Source organism: Pelodiscus sinensis, chromosome 2, assembly GCF_052426305.1.
Source record: "Pelodiscus sinensis isolate ZL-2025 chromosome 2, ASM5242630v1, whole genome shotgun sequence".
Classification (NCBI taxonomy): domain Eukaryota; kingdom Metazoa; phylum Chordata; order Testudines; family Trionychidae; genus Pelodiscus; species Pelodiscus sinensis.
This window is the reverse complement of record NC_143053.1, coordinates 31,765,955-31,786,985: the sequence shown is the minus strand read 5'-3', so window position 1 is coordinate 31,786,985 and position 21,031 is coordinate 31,765,955. Positions and strand designations below refer to the sequence as shown.

General features: G+C 39.6%; 1 protein-coding gene across 4 annotated transcripts in view; it reads left to right on the top strand.

Annotated features, from left to right (window-relative positions):
- EMC2 (ER membrane protein complex subunit 2) overlaps window positions 1-20,411 on the top strand; it is a 55,714-nt gene extending 35,303 nt beyond the window's left edge. For 2 of the 4 annotated variants that reach the window (XM_025179592.3, XM_075920216.2), the window contains exons 6-11: window positions 594-679; window positions 833-892; window positions 4,905-5,013; window positions 5,889-5,999; window positions 8,476-8,580; window positions 19,816-20,411. In XM_025179592.3, coding sequence (XP_025035377.1) covers window positions 594-679; window positions 833-892; window positions 4,905-5,013; window positions 5,889-5,999; window positions 8,476-8,580; window positions 19,816-19,902 — 558 coding nt within the window. In that variant the 3' untranslated portion in view covers window positions 19,903-20,411. The remainder of the gene's footprint in view (window positions 1-593; window positions 680-832; window positions 893-4,904; window positions 5,014-5,888; window positions 6,000-8,475; window positions 8,581-19,815) is intronic. The other 2 variants (XM_006113019.4, XM_075920217.2) reach the window with 1 other exon arrangement.
- The last annotated feature ends 620 nt before the right edge of the window (window positions 20,412-21,031 follow it).

Below are 21,031 nucleotides of genomic sequence, written 5' to 3'. Positions count from 1 at the left end.
TTATGGGTTGTCACGTGAATGTATGAAGGGCTTAAATACAGGAGCTATTTTTATTGACCTTATTCTCTAAACTATTTTTATGCATTAAGAATGATGAGAACTTGATTATGAAGATGCTATAATTTTATACAACACTATTAGAAGTGATATTCAGCTCTTCATGTCAAAAATCAGAGATTCATTCTTATACAGTGGCAATCAAGATGCCACTCTGGGATTCTCTAATCTCTAGCAACTGCCTATCCCTAAAATACTGATCTTATGAATAACAGAGTGGGAGACTTTGGGTTCGATAAAGATTAGCATCACCCTGCTGCTTTGTAATTATCAGAATCTGGACAGTCACTTCTTTGGATGAAATGATGCATATCATTTGTGCATCCAAATTAAAGCAAATGTAATGTGATTGTAAGAAGAGTTTTCAAATCTCCCAGTGGGATGTCATAGGGTATGTTTATAAACTCCAGCTAAGCAGTTGTTCTGCAGTGGAATTCCACTGGCATTGAGATAATAATTTGCACAGTCAAATTGCCTTCTTTACAAAAACCCAGGGAATTATGAGAGCCTAATCCTTTCTTAATGTCAACTCATAGGCAACAAGAAAGCGTAAGATTGCCATTCGAAAAGCCCAGGGGAAAAATGTTGAGGCCATCCGAGAGCTGAATGAGTATCTGGAACAGTGAGTGTTTTTACAAGAATAAGGGTTGTGTTTTGCTATCCTGATAAATCTTTTTAATTAAAATGGTATTTGCATTTGATTTATGCCTTTGCTTCCATGCAGTTCCTTTGCAGAATCTCTACACAAGCTGCTTTTTTATTTCTTCCCATCCAGATTTGTTGGGGACCAAGAAGCTTGGCATGAACTTGCAGAACTTTACATCAATGAACATGAGTAAGTTGCTTACTGAGTGTGCATAAGAAGTGCCAGCTTGAAATTTTATCCATGTAAATCATAATCCATAGTGAAATTTTATCCATGTAAATCATAATCCATAGTGACTATTTCTAAAGGCATTTTTACAAATATACAGTTTGATTTCCAATTTAAAGAGAACACAGTAACATAATTAGGAATCTGATCTGGGTAGCTAATTCTTTAACAAGGTATTTTATTTAAAAATAGAATGGAGTTAACAAAGAGTGTGTGTGTGTGAGAGAGAGAGAGAGAGAGAATGTTGACCATATTTTGTTTAAAATGAATCTTGCTAGTGTAGAGAAAATATTAACCAGTTTTCGAAACATCTATATTTTAAATGCTTGGAGTCTAGAAAACTATCTGTGGATAATTTAATGCACTCAGAGGAATTTTCAGAGACTTCTGTAAAAGGATATAGTAAAAATTGTATTCATTTACCATGTTCTTTTAAAAAAAAAAAAAAATGGACCCGGAGTAGGGGCATTTGGTTGCCTGGGTACAAAACTCAGTGCAGTCAAGAATGTTGAATGTTATAGGAACTTGCTTATTGGATATTTAATGTTTTTGTTAGCTTTTTTTATTGCTGTAGTGACAGGAGGAAATCCCAGTGTGAGAGGATTAACCTAAAGCCTTAGTGTGAGTTTTCTAATATTGCAGCATTAATTCTAACCTCTATCTAGAGGCATGTCAAATTTTTTCCTCTTTAGTTCTTCACCAAGACTGAATTATATCACATTGTTTCCTTCCTTCCTTTCCAGAAAGTAGTAAAAGAATTAGATTCTCAGGGAAAAGGTGACCACTCTCATTGTGCCAGAAAAAACAGTCCCATTTCCCATAGATAGTAAAATTCAGATCTTCTGAGTCTCTATCGATTTATAATTTTAGTGCCCAGATTTTCCATTTCTTTTGGGAAATTTGCCAGCAACTATTTCAGGAAAAATAAATAGTTCAGAAAACCTTTTTATTGCAGTGTATAAAAATATATAGGATATAGTAAAAGCTATAGCTACATGATTATTTCTTTCTCTAGTTTTTTGCTGATCTGCTTTTTAAAAAAAAATTCTTAAGCAATAGTGTATGGAATTTATCTCCTGAGTAAAATGAAAAATTGAACCACATTGAATGTATACCCACAAGTATTATCAAATAAATAGTTTTCAAGACTGTTGGTTATGAAATAATGCAAATTCTTGGCTGAGAAACAAGCTGAAAATAACTTTTTTAGGAAATAATTGTTGTCGGCCTGCCTTTATCAGCTATATCATAAATTCTCTTTTGACTTTGAAGATAGTTACAGTTACGAATTTCAACCATGATCCTGCAAAGATTTATGCACACACTTATCTTTTAATAACTGTGAGTAGTCCCCAGTCCTGCAGTCTGATCCATTAACGAGGTACCATGTGCTTCTCCAGAGCCTCAGTGGAGGGCTTTGGAGTAGCCATCCATCTGCGTATAAGCTGAATCAGGGCCATGATAATCTATAGTGATAAATGTGTGTGCCAAGAGACTGAGTAAAATGTGAATGAAAATTGCCAATTTTTATTTTAAAAAATGCCATCACAATTAGAAATTGTGCACCTATAAACTTTCATCATATGGTTCATTTACTGTTATAACTAAAGTAAATATCTGTCAATATTTATTTTATTAAACCCATTTTTCTGCTGTTTCAAACCGCATTGAACCAAGATGTTTTATCCCTGGTTTAAATCAAATTCTGAAAATGTTACAGATAATATTGTAAATCATTTGAGCCACATTACAATTATATGGTTTTGTATATTTGGAAAACAAACAGGTCCCAAAAATAGTGTTGTGAGCTCTTTCTCAGTAAGGACTTCATTAAAGAAAAGAGTGGTTATGTCCTCTTTTGAAATGGTATAAAATTTATATTAAACTTATACAGTAGGTATGTTGTGTTATTATGCAAATCTTCTTGACCTGATACAGAAATATTCATGTTACGGTGTTAGGTTTCAGTCTTGCAATTAATTCCCAAATGATGGTACCTTGTCTTTTAAAATTATTCAATGTTTTGCAGCGGTTTTGGGTTTTTTCAAAGTTTTGAAGGTACGTTGTATGTACAGTGATACTTATCATTAGGGTTGCCAGATAGTTTCAACAATAATACCAGACACGCTTGACATTACATCACAATCTTCATTACATCTTACTTAGAAAATACCGGATATTTATATTTTCTCATTTATATTTTCTCAATTTGTTTCCTGAACAGAAAGCTAAAATACTGACCTGCCTGGTTCAAAACCGGACACGTGGCAAGCCTGCTCATCATTGTTTAGCGGGTGTCTTAAGTTTTCATATGCTACATCAGGGGTGGCCAACCTAAACCTGAGAAGGAGCCAGAATTTACCAATGTACATTGCCAAAGAGCAACAGTTATACGTCATCAGCCCATGTCATCTCCACACCACCACTCTCAGCACATCCCACCCACTGGCAGCCCCACTGGTCAGTGCTTCCTTCTCCTTTTCCTCCTGCCCACTGTGATCAACTCTCTCTGTGGGAGACATTTGAGGGGAGAAGCATGGGTGTGACAGGCTCAGTGGAGAGGGTAGGAAGTGGAGGATCCTAGGGAAAAACGGTGGAAGGGGACAGCACTAAGGCAGATCTGGGAGTTGAACAGTGAGCACCTTCCGGCCTGTGGAAAGTTGGCACCTGTAGCTCCAGCCCTGGATTTGGTACCTATGCAAGGAGCTGCATATTACATTCAGAAGAAGCATAGGTTGGCCACCCTTGTACTACATTAATTGTTTGTATGTGCCAAAACCCTTAAAATGACACAACATATATACTCAATACTGGTGACATTTTGTAAAAATCTCACTGACCATTGTACGTGTAATATATATATTGGGTTTTCAAAATGTCATTGCATTCTTGAATGTAGAATAAATTCAATGCATAATCCTCTAAAAGAAACATGAATTCACAATGGTATGAATCTCAGTGCAAATGATCTATCTTAATTAACTGGGCATTACGATTTTATGTTAAAATTCAATAAGTCTTCAATTAAAAAAAAATCTGTAGTGGTAAATTTCAGGAAATGACACATTATATAATTGTAATAAGGACTAAAATACTGAACTGTAAAGAATATGCTAACAAAGACCAATACATGATATATGTGTCATAAAGTGCCATCAGTGCCTCTCTGCCATGTATATTGGCCAAACTGGACAGTCTCTGTGCCAAAAGATAAATGGACACAAATCAGCTATTGCGAAAGGTAGCGCACATAAACCTCTACGAGATCACTTTAACCTCACCAGTCATTCAGAAATTGATTTAAAAGTAGCCATCCTTCTACAAAAGAACTTTAGAACCCCATTATAAAAGGAGACAGATGAACTGGAGTTCATTTGGAAACTCAGGACAATCAATTTAGCGTTGAATAAGGATCTTAACTGGTTAGTACATTACAAAGGCAATTTCTCCTCTCTGTATTCACGTGTCCACATGAGATGCTGCAAATGAGACACATCCACTCGGACTCGTTTAGCCTCATTAACATCACTCCTACACTTGATAAGTAACTTCTTTTGTTGCTCTTATATATAACCTTTGCCTCTGTTAGTCTCTAAGGCTATGTCTGCACTTCAGCATTATTTCGGAATAACTGAAATAACATTGTCCATGTCTACACTACAAGTCTTTATTTCAAAATAATGTCATGCTGGAGGACTTCTTACTCTGACTCATTGTAACCCTCATTTCACGAGGTGTAAGGGAAATCAAAGGAAGAGTGTTCTTCCTTCAACTTCCTGCTGTGTAGACCGTGCCAAAAGCCAAATTAAGCTATTTCGACTTCAACTACGCAGTTGATGTAGAGTTGAAGATGCTTATTTTAATTCGACTTTAGCCTTGCTGTATAGATGTACCCTATGGTACCTCAGGACTCCTTGTTGTTTTTGCAGATTCAGACTAACATGGCTACACCTCTGAGACATCAAATTAGTAGTTTGTTTCTGTTTTTGATGTTCCTCAGCTATGCAAAGGCGGCCTTCTGTTTGGAGGAGCTTATGATGACTAATCCACACAACCACTTATATTGTCAGCAATTTGCTGAAGTAAGTATTTTCAAAAGAATTAATTGCATTTAATAGCTGTTCTAATTTTGCTACTAATGGGGATAATACAAACAGTGTGTGTGTGTGTGTGTGTGTTTGTTCGCCCCACCATCATTTTTGAATGTACAAATTCTTGTTGAAGTAAACTAATGTTGTTGAATGCTTTTCAATGAAGTTTCAAAACTAAATAAATGAGAAATTAAATCTTTGCATACTCTTACTGCTTATCAGGTAGTTTTTCTTAAGTATATTTTGCTTAAGAAATATATCTGTCAAGGGGCTAGCGCATTTTGTAGGAAATCTTGCCTGAAAGAGAATTGAGAGAAAATTACAAGGTTTGACCCAAAATATTTAGCATTTTGCACTAGATTTCAGTTTTCATTTTTTTTTAAAATGGCAGTATTATTAGTGGTAGTAAATATTCATTCTGTTTACATGGATTAAATATTAGATAATTGTTTAAATTTCAGGGTCTGCTTATATTGATTTGTGGTTTCTAGAAATCCAAATTTTCTACAATACATCTTCTAAAATGTATTCCTTCTCTAGCTAATGTAATACTGTAATGGGAATTACTTAAATTTCTCCTTTGTCCGTGACATTTTAAAAGAGCAGTGACTTTTTTTATAGTGAAAGCATTTTTTTTTTAAAAAATTGATTATTAGAAAGATCAGATTCTCGAAGCTAGTGCTTTGCCTTTTGTGTATCACTTGGCACTCAAGATTTAGATGAGTCTTACCAGTCTTTATAAGCTTTTTGATTCAGATAGGAAAATATCTACCTATTGCTGTTACTGGTATCTGAGTAATGATGAAACATGCAAGTAATAGAAGAAGTAAAATAAAAGAGGTTTCATCAATGCATAATTTTAACAGGTTAAATATACCCAAGGTGGGCTTGAGAACCTTGAACTAGCAAGAAAGTATTTTGCGCAAGCGTTGAAACTGAATAACAGAAACATGAGAGCTTTATTTGGACTATATATGGTGAGTTTGTATACTTATTAAGTGTGTGTTTTTATTTAAAATTGTGCAGTCTTTCTAGTCTAACATAATATTATTACTGGTTTGAATAAGATGTATTAAATATTAGGAATTAACTGCTTATTAGGCCAATGCATTAAGGAGCTTCTTCCATGCCCATGGAAATCAGTGGAACACAAAAGGACCTGAATTCTGTTTTTGTTCTACCCCAAATTTTACATCACATTTCTGTGCCCTTAGTTTCCCATATATCAGATGGAATATTTATACTTCAGGCTTCTTTGTGAAGTGCTTTGAAATTTTGCTAGTGTCCTGGAATGTGTTTGTTTTGTTTCAGAATTTGCTTGCAAAAGATGTGATTGTTCTAGAACCTTCTGAGTGCTACAGAAACTTTGCAAAAATGTTCCCAGTTGACAGCACCAGTTCATCTCCACCAGGGGTAGCAGCAAATGAAGCCTAGTGTAAATGAATAATGGTATTTTAAATAACTCGCCTTTTAAAAGCAACAGGATAACGTGAACTGTAGGAGCATTAGAATTACTTATTTAACCTAAACTTACAATTTACAAGCATTTTGAGGATTAGGTGATAGTATGCGCTTTTTAACAATTATATTTTATTATTGTAGGACTGTCTTAACCTTAAGTTAATTGTATTTTTACTTGGGAATAAAACAAAAAATTAGTGGTCACTATCTATCAGAAGTTTAATAACGAATCAAACATACTACTTGTAACAGTTCCTTTTCTATTACGTGCACTCCCAAGAACTGAATTGTTATGCATTAATGAGATCAAATTAATAATGCATTGAATCTTTTTCCTAAAACTTTGGCTTCTTCATTACTAAGTGGTAATGGGATTTACTACTACCAGAGAACATGAAGAATCCCAGTGTTTCTGCAGCCACAAGTTATATAATTAATTTTGAGAATTTTCTGCAAGGCAGCAATTATTCCATGTGTTCTGTGTTAATGGAAACCTCTCTAATATATCTGTGTTCAGCGTTTATATTGTTTGTATTCATATTTATATTGTTAAGAGATGACATGCACAAAGCCTGAATTATCCTCAAACTGTGGATCTCTCATGCCTCTAACGTGTCAGTCTGGATACTAAGGGTGTAAGCAACTAGTTAACTATCCAATAAGCAGAAGCTTATCGGATAGTCGTCTAGTCCCTCGACTAGTCACTTCCCCACCACCACCTCACTGCCTCTGTCAGAAGCTGCCAGCACCGTCTCTCTGGGGGGGAGAGGAGGGCATGGAAGGCAGAGGGGTAGCAGGGACTGGGCATGAGCCGGGAATCAGCTGATTGCCGGTTCGTGCCCTGTCCCAGACGCTGTGCCTCTGGTTTTTAAATGTATTAAGAGCCTTCTCCCAGCCCGGGATCTAACACTGCTGCGGCTCCACCACTTATTGACTATCGATTAGTCGATGGATTTTCAAACAACTAGTTGATTCGTTGATTAAACTAAATTTAACATCCCTACTGGACACTAAGGATATGTCTACGTTGCACTTAGAATCAGCAGTGTCAGCTGATTCAGGGTCTCAAGGCTTGGACTAAAGGGCAGTTTAATTGCAGTGTAGCCTTTCGGGCTCAGGCTTTGGGACTCTCTCTCCCCCACCCCATCCCCGTGCAGGTCCTAGAATCCAGGCTCCTGGCCAAGCCTTAACAACTCTACTGCATTTAAACAATCTTAGGCCAAGTCCCAGTCAACTGACACTGGGGATGTAAAAAGGGTTAAAAATACTAACCGTGTAACCAATTAAATTATAATTAGTTACATGGTATAAACACCGGTATTTTTTAACCTGTCATGGTGCTGCTCGACCAGCTGCTAGCCCCGCAGGTTCCTACCAGTCCTGCGAGAGTTTAACTGATAACTGGAATTAATAAGCATCAGTTTATCGGTTAACAGATTAACCTTACATCTCTAGCTGGCATTAGCCAGCTGTGGGTTTTTAAGTGGAATGTAGCTATATCCCAAGCCAATGGGTTTTATAGCCACCTTGCTTGCAGATGGAGCCACAAAAAGGCCTCTGCAGGCCAGATCAGGCCTGCCAAGCGGGTTGATCCAGCCCGCGGAGGCCCTGCTGCTCCCCCGCCCCCAGGCCAATTTGAACTGGCCCCCGGCCAAAAATTATTGCCCACCTCTTCACAAAGCTATTTTCATATATTTTCATTCCATAAATGGAGATGAACTGATAGTAAAAGAGCTGAGTTTATTTAATCTCCTGCACAGAAACAGAAAAGAGAGACCCTCCTGTGGACAGCTGAGCCCCAGGGTCTTTCATTTTAGTGAGATGAGCTCTCAGTTCTTTTGAGAGTCTTGTTTTAGGCTGGAGACTGTTATGAAACTATAGTTCATTTTACTTTTTCTCTTCCTTCCTTCCTGTTGGACCATTCCCACAGGTCTGCTCTTTTATAGATGTACATATTTTGCAACCTTACTATTTTTTGTTTTATAATCCTAGTCTGCGAGCCATATTGCTTCTAATCCCAAAGCAAGCGCAAAAATGAAAAAGGACAATATGAAGTATGCCACTTGGGCAGCTAACCAAATCAATAGAGCTTACCAGGTTAGTATTTTGAGTACATTATGAAGCCTTCTTTTTGACATTCTGTACATCTTGATGTTACAAAAAAATGGGTTAATAAAAGACAAGATATTTTATTAATTTTTCTGCCTCTTAAAAAAAGACAGATTTGCAGCTTGCATAAATCAGCATGACATGATTTATTTCAGATCACACCAGATGATGATTTGATTCAAATGTATACACACTATTTCCATATAATTTTTCATGAAAAGGGCTCAGATGTTTTAGCTGCTGTATTAATGTGTATAATCTACTGATTTTTGGGGGGAAAGGGAGAATAATCTATTGATTAGTTCTTTCTAGTAATAGCGCCCAATGCATAGAGTAACATATATGAATCTCCAAGACTTAGAACTATATATAGCTGATTCTTTCATCATGTTTGATATCTCACTAGGCAAATAAAATATTTTTACATTTCTGTTTTAGTTGTGTAATTTACTAAAAGAAAACTAACAGTTGTTACCCTTCCTTTCAGGTTTATAAATACCAAAAAAAATTATTTAACAATTTACCAAAGTATCCTATAATGTGCCAAATCCCTGTTGATGCTGGTTTTCCATAGTTTACATTTACACAAAATTCAACTTTGTGGGCCAAATTCACAGCTCATTCAGGACAATGGGAGTCTTTCTAATGGTTTAAATGGTTACATAGCAGACTGTATGTAAATTTCAAGTAACTCCAATTGGGAAACAATTATTGGCATGTTGATTTCTGTTATCACTCCACTCTCTGCAATCATATCCAGAATTTGCCAGCTATTCAGCTTGCTTCTTATTTGTACCATGGTTGCAAATTAGGACCACAGTAATTGTACAAATACTCAAGAAGGCATGGTCCCTGCCGTAATTCCTTCTAAGGTGCCAGCGTAGGCGTGCACCAACAATTTGACTCCTACATATCTCCTTGCTTGGTTGCTCCAGAGCAGGGCCACTTAATTGCGGCTGCCCCACCCCAGGAGCAGCTGGACAGCCACAATGTGGCCGCAGCCCTAGCTTCCACAGGGCTGGCACTTCAGCCAGTGTGGGCTGCATGGTGGCTGCAGGAGCTGAAGCCTGGACCGCAGCCTCGCCATAGAAACAGTTGGGGCTGCAGCTGTATGGTGGCTTCTGAGGCCAGGACCATAGTACTAAAAATAGCAATGCAGTCCCGGCTCCAGTTTTGGTAAACAGGGCACAGCCGTGTGACAGGCAGCTGTCCTGTGTGCCGGGACTGGAACTGGGCCTGTGATGCCATTGTTAGTACAGCGGTCCCAATCTTAGAAACTGCCATACAGCCAAACAGCGGTCCCAATCTTAGAAACTGCCATACAGCTGTTCCTGGGGCGGGGCCACATGGCGGGCAGATGCTGCGTGTGCTGGAACTGAAGCCTGGCCACAGTGCAGCTACTCCTGGGTCTGGGATGCAGTGCTAAAAATAGCACCGTGGTCCTAGCTGTAGCCCCAGCACGTAGGGCAGCCACCTACCATGTGGCCAGTTCCTGACAGGTGCAGATGTCAGGAAGGCAGAAGATAAATGAAGGGAAAAGGAGAGAACTAAGGGAAGAGTGGGGGTGAGGAGAGGAAGGGGCTTGTGCTGAAGGGACAGGACAGGAGAAGAAAGGGAAAGGCACCAAGGGGCAAAATGATGGAGAGAGAAATGAAAGGAGGCAATGGGGGTAAAGGGCAGGAAGAGTGGGGATGGGAAGTTGTCAGTGGGGGTGGAAGATGGGAGAGGACAGGATGATGCTGGAAGAGGAAAGGGGAAGGACAGAGGAGAGGGGGCAAGAGGTAGGAAGAGGAGAGAGTAGTAATGGGTACCGGGAGAAGAGGTGGGTATGAGGAAGGCAGGGGATGGAGCAAGTCATGTGTGAGGGCATAGATGGATGTGAGGAGAACTGCAGCAGAGGGTGGACACCAGGGAGGAAGATGGTATAGGGGCAGGTGTTGGGAGGCAGGGGCAGTGAGGGAAGGGGGAGGCACCAGGAAGGTGTAGAGGGTAAGGGAAGATGTAGATACCAGGGGAACTGAGGGGGTGAAGTAAAAGGGCAGACACAGGGAGGGGAGTGGGGGGAGGGATGGGCACCAGAGGGTAGAGGAGCGTGACAGGGCAGATGGGTAGAGGGAGGTGTTGGGAGACGGGATGGGGTGGGGTAGCTACTGGTGATCACAGTGGGACTAAAGGGCACAGGGAAAAAGGGAAAGATGTATGCAGGGGTCAGAGAGAATGGGGTGGGGGCACATCCAAGGAAGGCTGAAGGGAATGAGACGGGCAGGATCCAGGGCAGCAGGGAAGAGTGAGGGGTAGGGGAGCAGCCGCAGGCACTAGGGGAGTAGATGGGGTGAGAAGAAAGTGAGTGGTGTGGCGCAGAGGGAAAAGGGAAAGATTTATAAGATTCTTATTAATAACTTGGGTGCCACAGTGGCACACGTCCAAACAAGCATACATGAACTCAATACAGGTGCACATGACAAAACTCACTCCAGCCCTGGTTCAAAGATCTTAGAGGGAACACTGGTCCCTGCCTCACAGGTCACAGTTTAGTTTAAAACAAATCACACAATGTGGATGTAGCAAACAGAGGGGAGTAGGGTAGAGAAAAATATATTTATATTGACTAGTCTTTTCTATGTGGTGATTTTTATCTGTGTAGAGTCCACTCGCTTAGGCCTGTCATTTAAGTTAGATCATACCAAATTCATTGAAGATGGCAGGCACCATCTTTCACAAGCCTGGCATCCCTAGAAACACTTTCCATGCAGTTGTTCGTTTAAGTTTGTTGTCTTGCAGTACAAGCCTTTCTGGTCTCTCGCCCTCTTTTATTGAACAAAATGTATTAAGTGTGAAGAAATACTAACACTTTTCTCTCGTGTTAGTATTCTTTCTGGCATACATTGTTATATTTGTGTCTGAATGGAGTGTGGTTTCTCATTCCCCCACAGTGTTTTGCCTTCAAGGTGCCTCTATTTCTTTCTAGCTTAAAGCTATTTAATGGCATAACTGACAGTCTGCAGCAGATGCTTGTGTAATTTAATTTGGCTTACTCCATGACATGGGGGGAGGGATACCTCAGTGGTTTGAGCGTTGGCCTGCTAAACCCAGGATTGAGAGTTCAATCCTTACAGACGCCATTTAGGGATTTTGGGCAAAAAAATTTCAGGGATGGTATTTGGTCCTGCTGTGAAGGCACAGGAATGGACTTGATGATCTTTCAAGGTCCCTTCCAGTTCTAGGAGATAGGCAATCTCCATTAATAATCAAGTCCTGATCACATACAGCTTTACTAGAGCAAGAGGGAGCAAAGGGTATAGCTTCTCTGGAAAGTGTCAGTGACAGGTGTCAACTACTCCTCTGAAACTTTTGTCCATTTGGCACTCTTAGTCAAACAGTTCCTGACTTCAGCACATCAATTTCTTCTTTGATTCATAGTGGTGTGAAGCACAGTATACCCTCAAACAAATGTGCAGTAACTTGATAATCAAAAGGATGGTTTCTGTGCCCATATTTATATGGTTAACTACACTTCATTCCTCAGGTCCATAAGTCATCAGCATATTTCTTCAACAATAAACAGTGTATGTAGAATACTGTTCTACCTCTTTCTGTATGATTTGCATTGGAAAAGTTTCAGAAAAGGGCAACAAAAATCATGAGGTGTTTGGAACGGATCCCATATTAAGAGAGATTAAAAAGACTTGGATTTTTCAGCTTAGAAAAGAGGAGACTAAGGGGGGATATGATAGAGGACTATACAATCATGGCTGGTATGGAAAAAGTAAATAAGGAAAAGTTATTTACTTATTCCCACAATATACGAATTAGAGGTCACCAAATGAAATTAATAGGTATCAGGTTTAAAACAAACAAAAGGAAGCTTTTCTTCACTCAGCGCACCGTCAACCTGTGGAACTCCTTGCCAGAGGATTCAATGAAGGCTAGAACTTTAAAAGGGTTCATTAAAGAGCTAGATAGATTCATGGAGGTTAGGCCAATCAATGGCTATTAGTCAGGATGGGTAGGAATGGTGTCCCTAGCCCAAGGATGTCCAACCTGTGGCTCGCGAGCCGCATGCAGTTCTTCAAAGAAAAAATTGTGGCACCCACATCTGTGGCTCTTAAAGGGGCAGTATGTTTCTGTCTGAAAGAGACAGAGCCGGAGTTGCGGCATCTCATGCCTGGCCTGCTCTGCTCTTAAAAGGGAAAACGCGGTGGCTGGGGCTTTTGTTTGTTTTGTTTTTTGCTCAACAACTTTTTTCCCTCGGCTCTTTGCACTGTATCTACCACTGTATTTCCCACCCGTGCCCTAGTCTCTGTTCTCTGGAGGTGGGTGCCAGAGGAGGGAATCACATGAGGATTACCTATTGTGTTCTGTCCCTCTGGGACATCTGGTATTGGCCACTGTCAGCAGACAGGATCATAGACTAGATGGATCTTTGGTCTGACCCAGCATGGCCGTTCTTATGTACAAAAATGTGAAAGACTGCCATTGACTTCAATAGGCATTGAATTGAGCCTTATGTACCTTAAGAAAAATATTGATAGGAATCCCATGGATTACAGGAACCACTAAAGAAACCTGGTGAGTTCAATGTGAGGAGCAATAGGTTTCTGGTAGCTAAATACAGCAGGATAGCCTCTAAAAGATATATCTTTCAGAATTAATGTGAATACCCTTCCTGATTTCATCGAAGAATTAAAATACACCACAAAGATGGAAGAAATCAGGGCAACATTTTTTTAAAAGTGACTTCAGTGCTCAGTTTAAAACACTGGATTTTGGGGAGTCAGGTGGTCTGCACTTTCTGGAAAACAACCTCTTGTAAGCAATCTCAAGTGGAATATCCAGTCACAAGCCCCTTTTGACAATACTGACCTTAGTGAATTGGTGGCATAGTCAGGTTTAATACCATAGCATTTTGAATCCCGTTTAAAACTAGTGATTTATTTAAAAAAAGTTTGTTATTTAATTCACAACAACTTCCTCTTGTTCTTTTCATGGGGCTGTCTGTTAGCTCAGTAACACTCAAATATGACTTGTAGGGTTTTGGTTTTTTTTAACTCTGTACAGTTTTTGTGAATGTATTAGGAATGTAAAAAGTCAGTTAAATAGGTAACTGTGTATCTGCTGAAAATCCCAGTGGTTACACATGCCATAGGCTCTACACTATAAAGCTTATTTAAGCTTTATACTGTAGAGCCCACAGTGAAGCGTCCCTGGGAGTGGGGCTGCCAGATCCTGGCAGCTCTGCTCCTCGGAACAAGGATTCCCCTGCTGCAGAAAAGCTGCCTCCCTGTGAGCCAGGACAGCAAGAGCTGCCAGCCACGCTCCGAGGGAAGCTTTGCTGCGGGCTCTACAGCTGGCTTTGGCCCCGATCCTAGAGAGTCAGCATGGGGCGGATGGGCAGGCTAGGCCTGCCATGGACAGGGGGTGCTCCAGTCACTTGTCTGGAGTAGCCCCTGCCTGTGGTGGACCTGCAGGGCAGTAGTAGCCTCCTACCCAGGGAGTGCAGAAAACTGTTCCAGCCCCTTTGGTTAACCAGAACCAGTAAGCATTACCCATTTAGGGTGATGCTTACTGGTTAATGTTTCACCTCCCTAGAAAGTACGTTGGATCCAGATTAAAGTTATTGGCTCCTCTTTCTCAGTTGATACATACCAGAACAGATCACGTTAACACAACAAAAATATATTTAAAACAAATGTCAGAACTTTTGTGCCTTCATTCCTTTGTGACACATTGCATACTTCAGATGTGTTTTATAACAGTTTGGGATAAAAAAATGACAAATACCTTATCTAATTGAAACTGCAGAAGGGATTTTGATCTGTAGCATGTAGCTACTCAAATTAGAATTTGGCCAGCAACTGGAGTGAACACCATTCTTCTTGCCAAAAGAAAAACAAAAAAAAATGCATTCCCTATTCCCCAGTCCAACCCTGCTTTAACGTGTGAGTTTGACAAAACCAGGGCACGCCATATTTAAAGACTTAGAAAAATCCTGGTGCTACAAGAAATGGCAGTAGTGTAGTAGGTGTCCATCTCTCTTCTGAGTCAATATGGAATCTAAGCCCATGAATGATATTGCAGTTTTGAAGATTGCTGTTTTTTAGACATAAAGATGAAACTTTAGTCACTTGTGCTAATTAAATTCTTTGTGGCATTTTTTGTGAGCGGAAATTCCATTTAGGGTAATTAAATGGTCTGTGTAAAACCTTACCCTTCTCTGATATTCTGTGCAAAGTGAGATAGGACTCATAATATCTAGTGAATTTTCCATGGGTTTATGAGTTCTGCTATTTGGACATGCTGGCATTGTCAGCAACTCAGTTTATCCTTCAGACATGCTTGTCCTCTTACTGCAGAGAGATGAGATGCATCCTTCATCCTGATTTTGTCTGCCTACTGTGGATTTCTGGCTTTGAATATCGATGTTTTAACTGAAGAAATATAGAGATGTTGGGAGTTCTGTTTACCTGGCTTTTTCTATGTGGATTTTAAACTTAATTCCCACTGGTTTAATGCATGATGATATCATTAACTTTGAATAACTTCTCAATTTCAAGTCTATACATTTATTTGATAAATACTTCATCAGCTGCATATGCACTGTGTTGTTTTTCGGTGGATCTCAATTTTTGATTAGCACAAATTTAAAATGTTTTTAGTGGCCTACTTCTATTCTGAGGGCTTCTGGAACCTAATTTTAAATCTTTTTTTTTCTGGCAAGCTTGAGTCTCTTAAGTTATTGAATGAATTTCTTGAATTAAATGGTTTATTTTGTTTGTGAATACTCAGATGAAGTTAAAGAAAACAAATTTAGGCTGAATTATCTAAGAAGGCTTGCTTTCACTAAGCTCTGTCAGGTTCCCAAGGAAAGTTGTAGGAGTCAGGAGAGTTGAATTCGTTCCTGATTTTTTTTTTTTTTAAGGAACTTATTTGTTTGTTGGCAATCCATATATATTTAGGTGTTCAATATTTGATCATCTCAGACTAGTGCTTCTTTAGCTGTGTCTGGTGTAGTAAAAATATGTACATTTAGGAAGAGAGAGTTATCTAGAACTCCTGGATTCTAAACCTGATGCTGAAAACAGGATTACTTCCTAAGGTACTAAGTTAAATTATTTGTAAAAGCACTGTCAACCTATCATATGAAAGTACTAACTATAGAAGAATTAGCCAATTAGCCCATCATAAGACAGGATTTTCCAGTCTTCTCTCCTGAGCTCTTTCGCTCTGTCTCTCTCTCTCTCTCCTCCATTTCCCCCCCTCCCCCACCTCAGCTCTCCTCCGCCTCCTGCCTCTCTCTCCGTCTCTTTGGGTATGTCTACACTACCCTCCTATTTCGAAATAGGAGGGTAATGTAGGCATACTGCAATTGCAAAGATCTTTGAACCAGGGCTGGTTCGAACCCCCTGGTTCAAACTGCCTAGTTCATGCCGCGTGTAGCCGCGCGGCACAGGGTTCGAACCAGCCGGGATTTAAAAATGGCGGCGCCCGGCTTATGCAAATGAAGCCCGGGAAATTCAAATCCCGGGCTTCATTTGCAATTGCGGTATGCCTACATTACCCCGCTAGTTCGAACTAGCAGGGTAGTGTAGACATACCCTTTCTTTCTCTTCTCCCCCTCCTGCCTCTCACTCTCCCTTTCTCTTCTCCTCCTCCTCCTGCCTCTTTCTCCCCTCCGTCTCTCCCCACCCCCTTTCCCTTCCCTCCTGCAATGGTGCTTGGCTGAGTGCTGCCTGCTCAGCCGTGCTGCCACGGGGGGGAGGGGGCGGGGGCGGGGTGGTGATGTACACGACCACTCAGCACCATGGCAGGAGGAGGAAGGGGGCGGTGAAGTACATGGCCCCACCCCTTGGCGGTGTACATCACCGCCCCCCCCCTTCCTGTCCCACCGGGGCTCAGCTGAGTGGCGCAGCGCCAGCGCTACTCAGCTGGGCCGCGGCCAGGGAGCAAGTGGTGGCAAGTGGCCATTTGCTGTCTGGCTGCGACCAGTGGCTGCACCCCCCCGTCGCCAGGTTTGCTTCACGCCCCCCTCCTCCCATCCAGCCCCACAACCCCCGATCCCCTCCAGCTCTGCTTCCCACCCCCCCCTTCTGGCTAGCCCTGCCCCCTTCCCCTCCCTGCGTGGCACGCTGCGCTGCTCAGCTGGGCCCCAGGTGGCAAGCGACCCTTTGGGGTCTGCACTCCCCACGGGACCCCAAAGGGCCACTTGCCGCTGCTTGCTCTCCCGCCGGGGCCCAGCTGAGCAGCGCAGCACTGGGCCGAACCACCACAGAGGGAGGGCGAGGCGCTGACATACACGGCTGGGGGCGTGGCCGTATACGTCAGTGTTACAGACGCACAGACAATGGGCTACTATTACATTGAAGAATAAGTGCATTTCTATTGCATTACATGCTTTAGACTGGTAACTTTTTGTCAAGATTGTGTTACATAGTGTGGTGGTCACATAATCTTTTAAGGCAAATTCTGACCTGTGGTATCAAAGCAAGGTTCCTACAATTGTATATAAAATTCATTTTTTTTAATATTGACATGAATCACATAAAAAGTAAAGCACAACTATTTTCTTTGTTTCACTTAACATTGAAACAAAATATTGCTACCTAATGCTCTTCAATTAGATAATTGGTTTAGTATGTTCTGTGGTAGAAGCATTTCAGCAGAGGCAGGCAAGTTTGATTAATGCTCATGAAAATCTTTAATGTGATCCCATTCATGGTAACTTTCCAGATAAATGTTTCTTAAGCACACTGCTAAATTCTTCAGTATTAGTGAGTCACATGTTATTTATGATTGGAGCGGTGATTCTGTTACAAATCGTTTGGGAAACAGAAAATTAAGTATTTTTTTAAGGGTTTCAGCTCAATCAGCTGAATTTCAGTATAATGTCAGAGTAGGCAAAATAATTGGTCATCAAGGAAAACTTGAAGTGATTAGATTTCAAGCTTTAATTTGTTATTATGTGGAGTTTAGTTTTATTTATTCTAATTTATTAAAGTGTTATGTCAGTATCGTTAAGGCAGTCACTCATGAAACTCACAAGTAATGTTTCTTAAATTGACATAAAATATTAATTTTGTTTCCATTGTCTTTAAAGCAGAAACAAAAGTAAAATTCTGTTAATTTTGAAATCCTTCCTCCTCTGATTATCCCTACCTCACCCTCAACTGTTTCTACCACGCAACATTACTTTTTACCACAGCATGCACAAGATTCTATGCTGTTGTTGAAAGAGTCACGGCAATCACAATACTTTCTTACTTGATATTTTAGTTTAGTTTAAAATAAAAGACATTTCTCAAAGAATTGCACTTTCCTGTGTATTTGATTAGGACTTTTCTTGATTTGTGTGGGGGAAAAAGAGGGCATAGAAAAAAGGCATTTTCTGTTCTGTTCAAATCCAGGCAAAAGTTACTTGATCAGCTGAAAAGGCATAAAGCGATCCCTGGTGTTATTCTAAAACTGGGGTGGGGAACTTTTTTTGGATCAGGGGCTGTTGACCCACAGAAAAATCATTCAGGGGCTGCACACAAGTGAGAAGCAAAAAACAAAAACAAAACAAAAAACACAAATCAAACCCCCACTGACGTGGCCCTTGACTAAGGGGGCCCAACCTACTAGATTTTGTGTGCTCCAGCCTTGTGGTGGGGCAGTGGGGATCAGTGGGGGGGAGGGGGCTCCTCAATGCTGCAGGGGGGCTCTGAGCTTCAGGGGCCAGATCCAGGAAAGCCCCCTGGCCTAAGTTTCCCACCCCTGTTCTAAAGAGCTATCATTAAGGGGCAGTTGTATTTACCACCCCAAATCTAGTTTTTTAACAATACAAAACTAACAGCTAGGACTGTTGCCTAAGGCAGTGTTTCTCAATCTTTTTTTTATAAAGTACCCCCTTTAAAAAAAAAACCATAAGTACCCCCAGTACCTAAAGTTTTCAGACTCACAAAGTCTTTTTCTACTATTGCAACACATTTGTTTAAACAAGTTAATCGTAGCTGGGCAGGTGATGAAATTTTGGGGAGTAAAAAATACAAAAATAATAAAGCGCTGTTAAACTTAAAACAAAAATTCAGTTTTCTCCAAATTTCAGTTGTGTTGACATACTCCTCAGACTTCTCTTGAGTACCCCGAGGGTACTCGTACCACTGATTGAGAAATACTGGCCTAAGGGGTCAAAAGCAGGTTAACAGCTCCTGCAGCTTATGGCTGCTGTGATATTACCTGAGCTTGATCACTTAATCTTTTTCAACAGGACACGAGAAGTTTGCTAAATTAAGTTAATTACAAGAGAGATGGGCTACATCATAAATCAAGCACTAAGCATCATGACAGCAGTGATATTTGAAGCAAAAAATCATTAAATTGTAAATTTATTAAGTGTTCAGACATTAACAGTTAGTCAGAAACAGAGTAGTTTACTAACAGCAAATTATAGTCAGTACTACTTTATCACCAAATTGTTTAGTGTACGTGTATTAAAAAATAGGTGGTGGGGGTTTCTTTTTCCACTTCGCTTAAGCACCAACATAAACAATAAATCGGTTGTATTATATCAGCCTGATGAGTGATGCGAATTGTCAATACAGTTAGAAAACTCATTTTAAGATCAGCATGGGGTAGTCAACAACTCTTTCTTTTCTCTGATACTAGGCTACTTATATATTAAGGAATTTTAAAAGCTGAAATGTACAAAGGTAGCATTTGAATGGCTACATATTCCTTCATTATCAATATAGGTTTTATTGCAAATTCTATCTGGAATTAAAATTGTAATTGTAGATTATAATTAAATACAAAGTGTTGACTCTCAATGACTATTTTGAACCCAGAAACATATTCATAGAATTATTATCTTGCTGTACAGTATGTTTTTGAAAGCAAACTATTCCATTTCCTTCCTGTAAATAATATAAAATCTTACTACCTTTTTATTATGTGCAGAAATATGAACATGATCTAAATGAAATTAAAGACCAGCTTTTTAAAATGTTTATGACAAATGTTTGCAGAGAGTGGGGAAATTCTTTCCCCTATGTTGAGAGAGATTTTAACTTCAGTGGTACAGTCTTAATGAAACATTTCTTTGTTTTTGCAGGAAATTGGTGGAGTATGTGTTTTAAAAGTTGTTTCTGATTTAACATTTAGAACCATAGCTTGTACAAGATTATTTCACAGCATTGTGTAGTGAATTTTCTGTCACATGACTAGTAAAAATGAGTTTCTTTTCCTTAGTTTGCAGGTCGAAGTAAGAAAGAGACTAAGTACTCTCTGAAGGCAGTAGAAGACATGTTGGAAACCCTGCAAATCACTCAATCTTAGGGTATCAGAAAGAGATGTAATATTAGATTTTACAACTCTGTTTTAACCTTCAATGACTTATGAGTTGTGTTACTTTAAATGTCTAATTCCAATGTTAATTAGTATAAAATAATGTTTTATAGAAATTGAAATGTCTATTTATTTCTGTTGTGAAGAAGACATGATGAAAACTCACTGAAATGTATAACTTATCCCAGGAAATGTATAACTTATCCCAGGCAGACAATAAAGAAATTAAATGTATTAGATCCTATATGTATAGTAACTGCTTTTTAAGCCATAACATGATATAGAAATAAATTTATTAAATGATAACGTACAGTGATGTCTTGGATTTGCAGACTTATATGTGTAGCTGAAGATCATATGTTAGATAATTTATTTTAATTGAATATTTGAGTGAAAATGTGCTGAAGGTAAACATTTACTGAGACGTATTCATTATACAAACATGAATCATTACTGTACCTAAGCACAGTTTATTCAAGAATAAATTTGATATTAAAGTTTTTGTTTATATATTTTCTTTTGAAATTGACAATATAGAAAGGAAGCAATATATTCATAGCCTGGGCTACAGTGAAGCTAACTCACATGCTTAAAGATGAGCTTAATATTTTACTGTAGCTTTTATGTACTAATGCATGAGCAAATATTTACTTGTCTATGCATCTGTGTGAATGGCACTGTGTCTAGATTAGATGTTTACTTAGCAGAACAGTGCAATTTGTGGTCTATGAAGCTTTGGTTCAGACAGACTTAAACTGTTGTTATTTTGTAAACTGTGGCAATTTAGTCGTGCAAATGTTTCTTCTGCAGATTTAGCAATTGGGCAGCAGAGTGGAAATTACGTCAGCTAAAAAAAAATCACTCAAATACGTCTTCCCTTGTTTTTTAATGGTGGATACCAAAATAAATAATAGGGTTCATATTTTAAACTTCACGTTGTTCTATAGAAATAGGTTCAGTCAGAGGCAGGTAAGTTTTCCTAAGGCCCCTGTGGTCATGTGATGAGATGGTCCATCTCATCCGTTGGAGAGGGTCCAGCGGAGGGCAACCAAAATGATTAGGAGGCTGGAGCATATGACTTATGAGGAGAGGCTGAGGGACTTGGGTCTGTTTAGTCTGC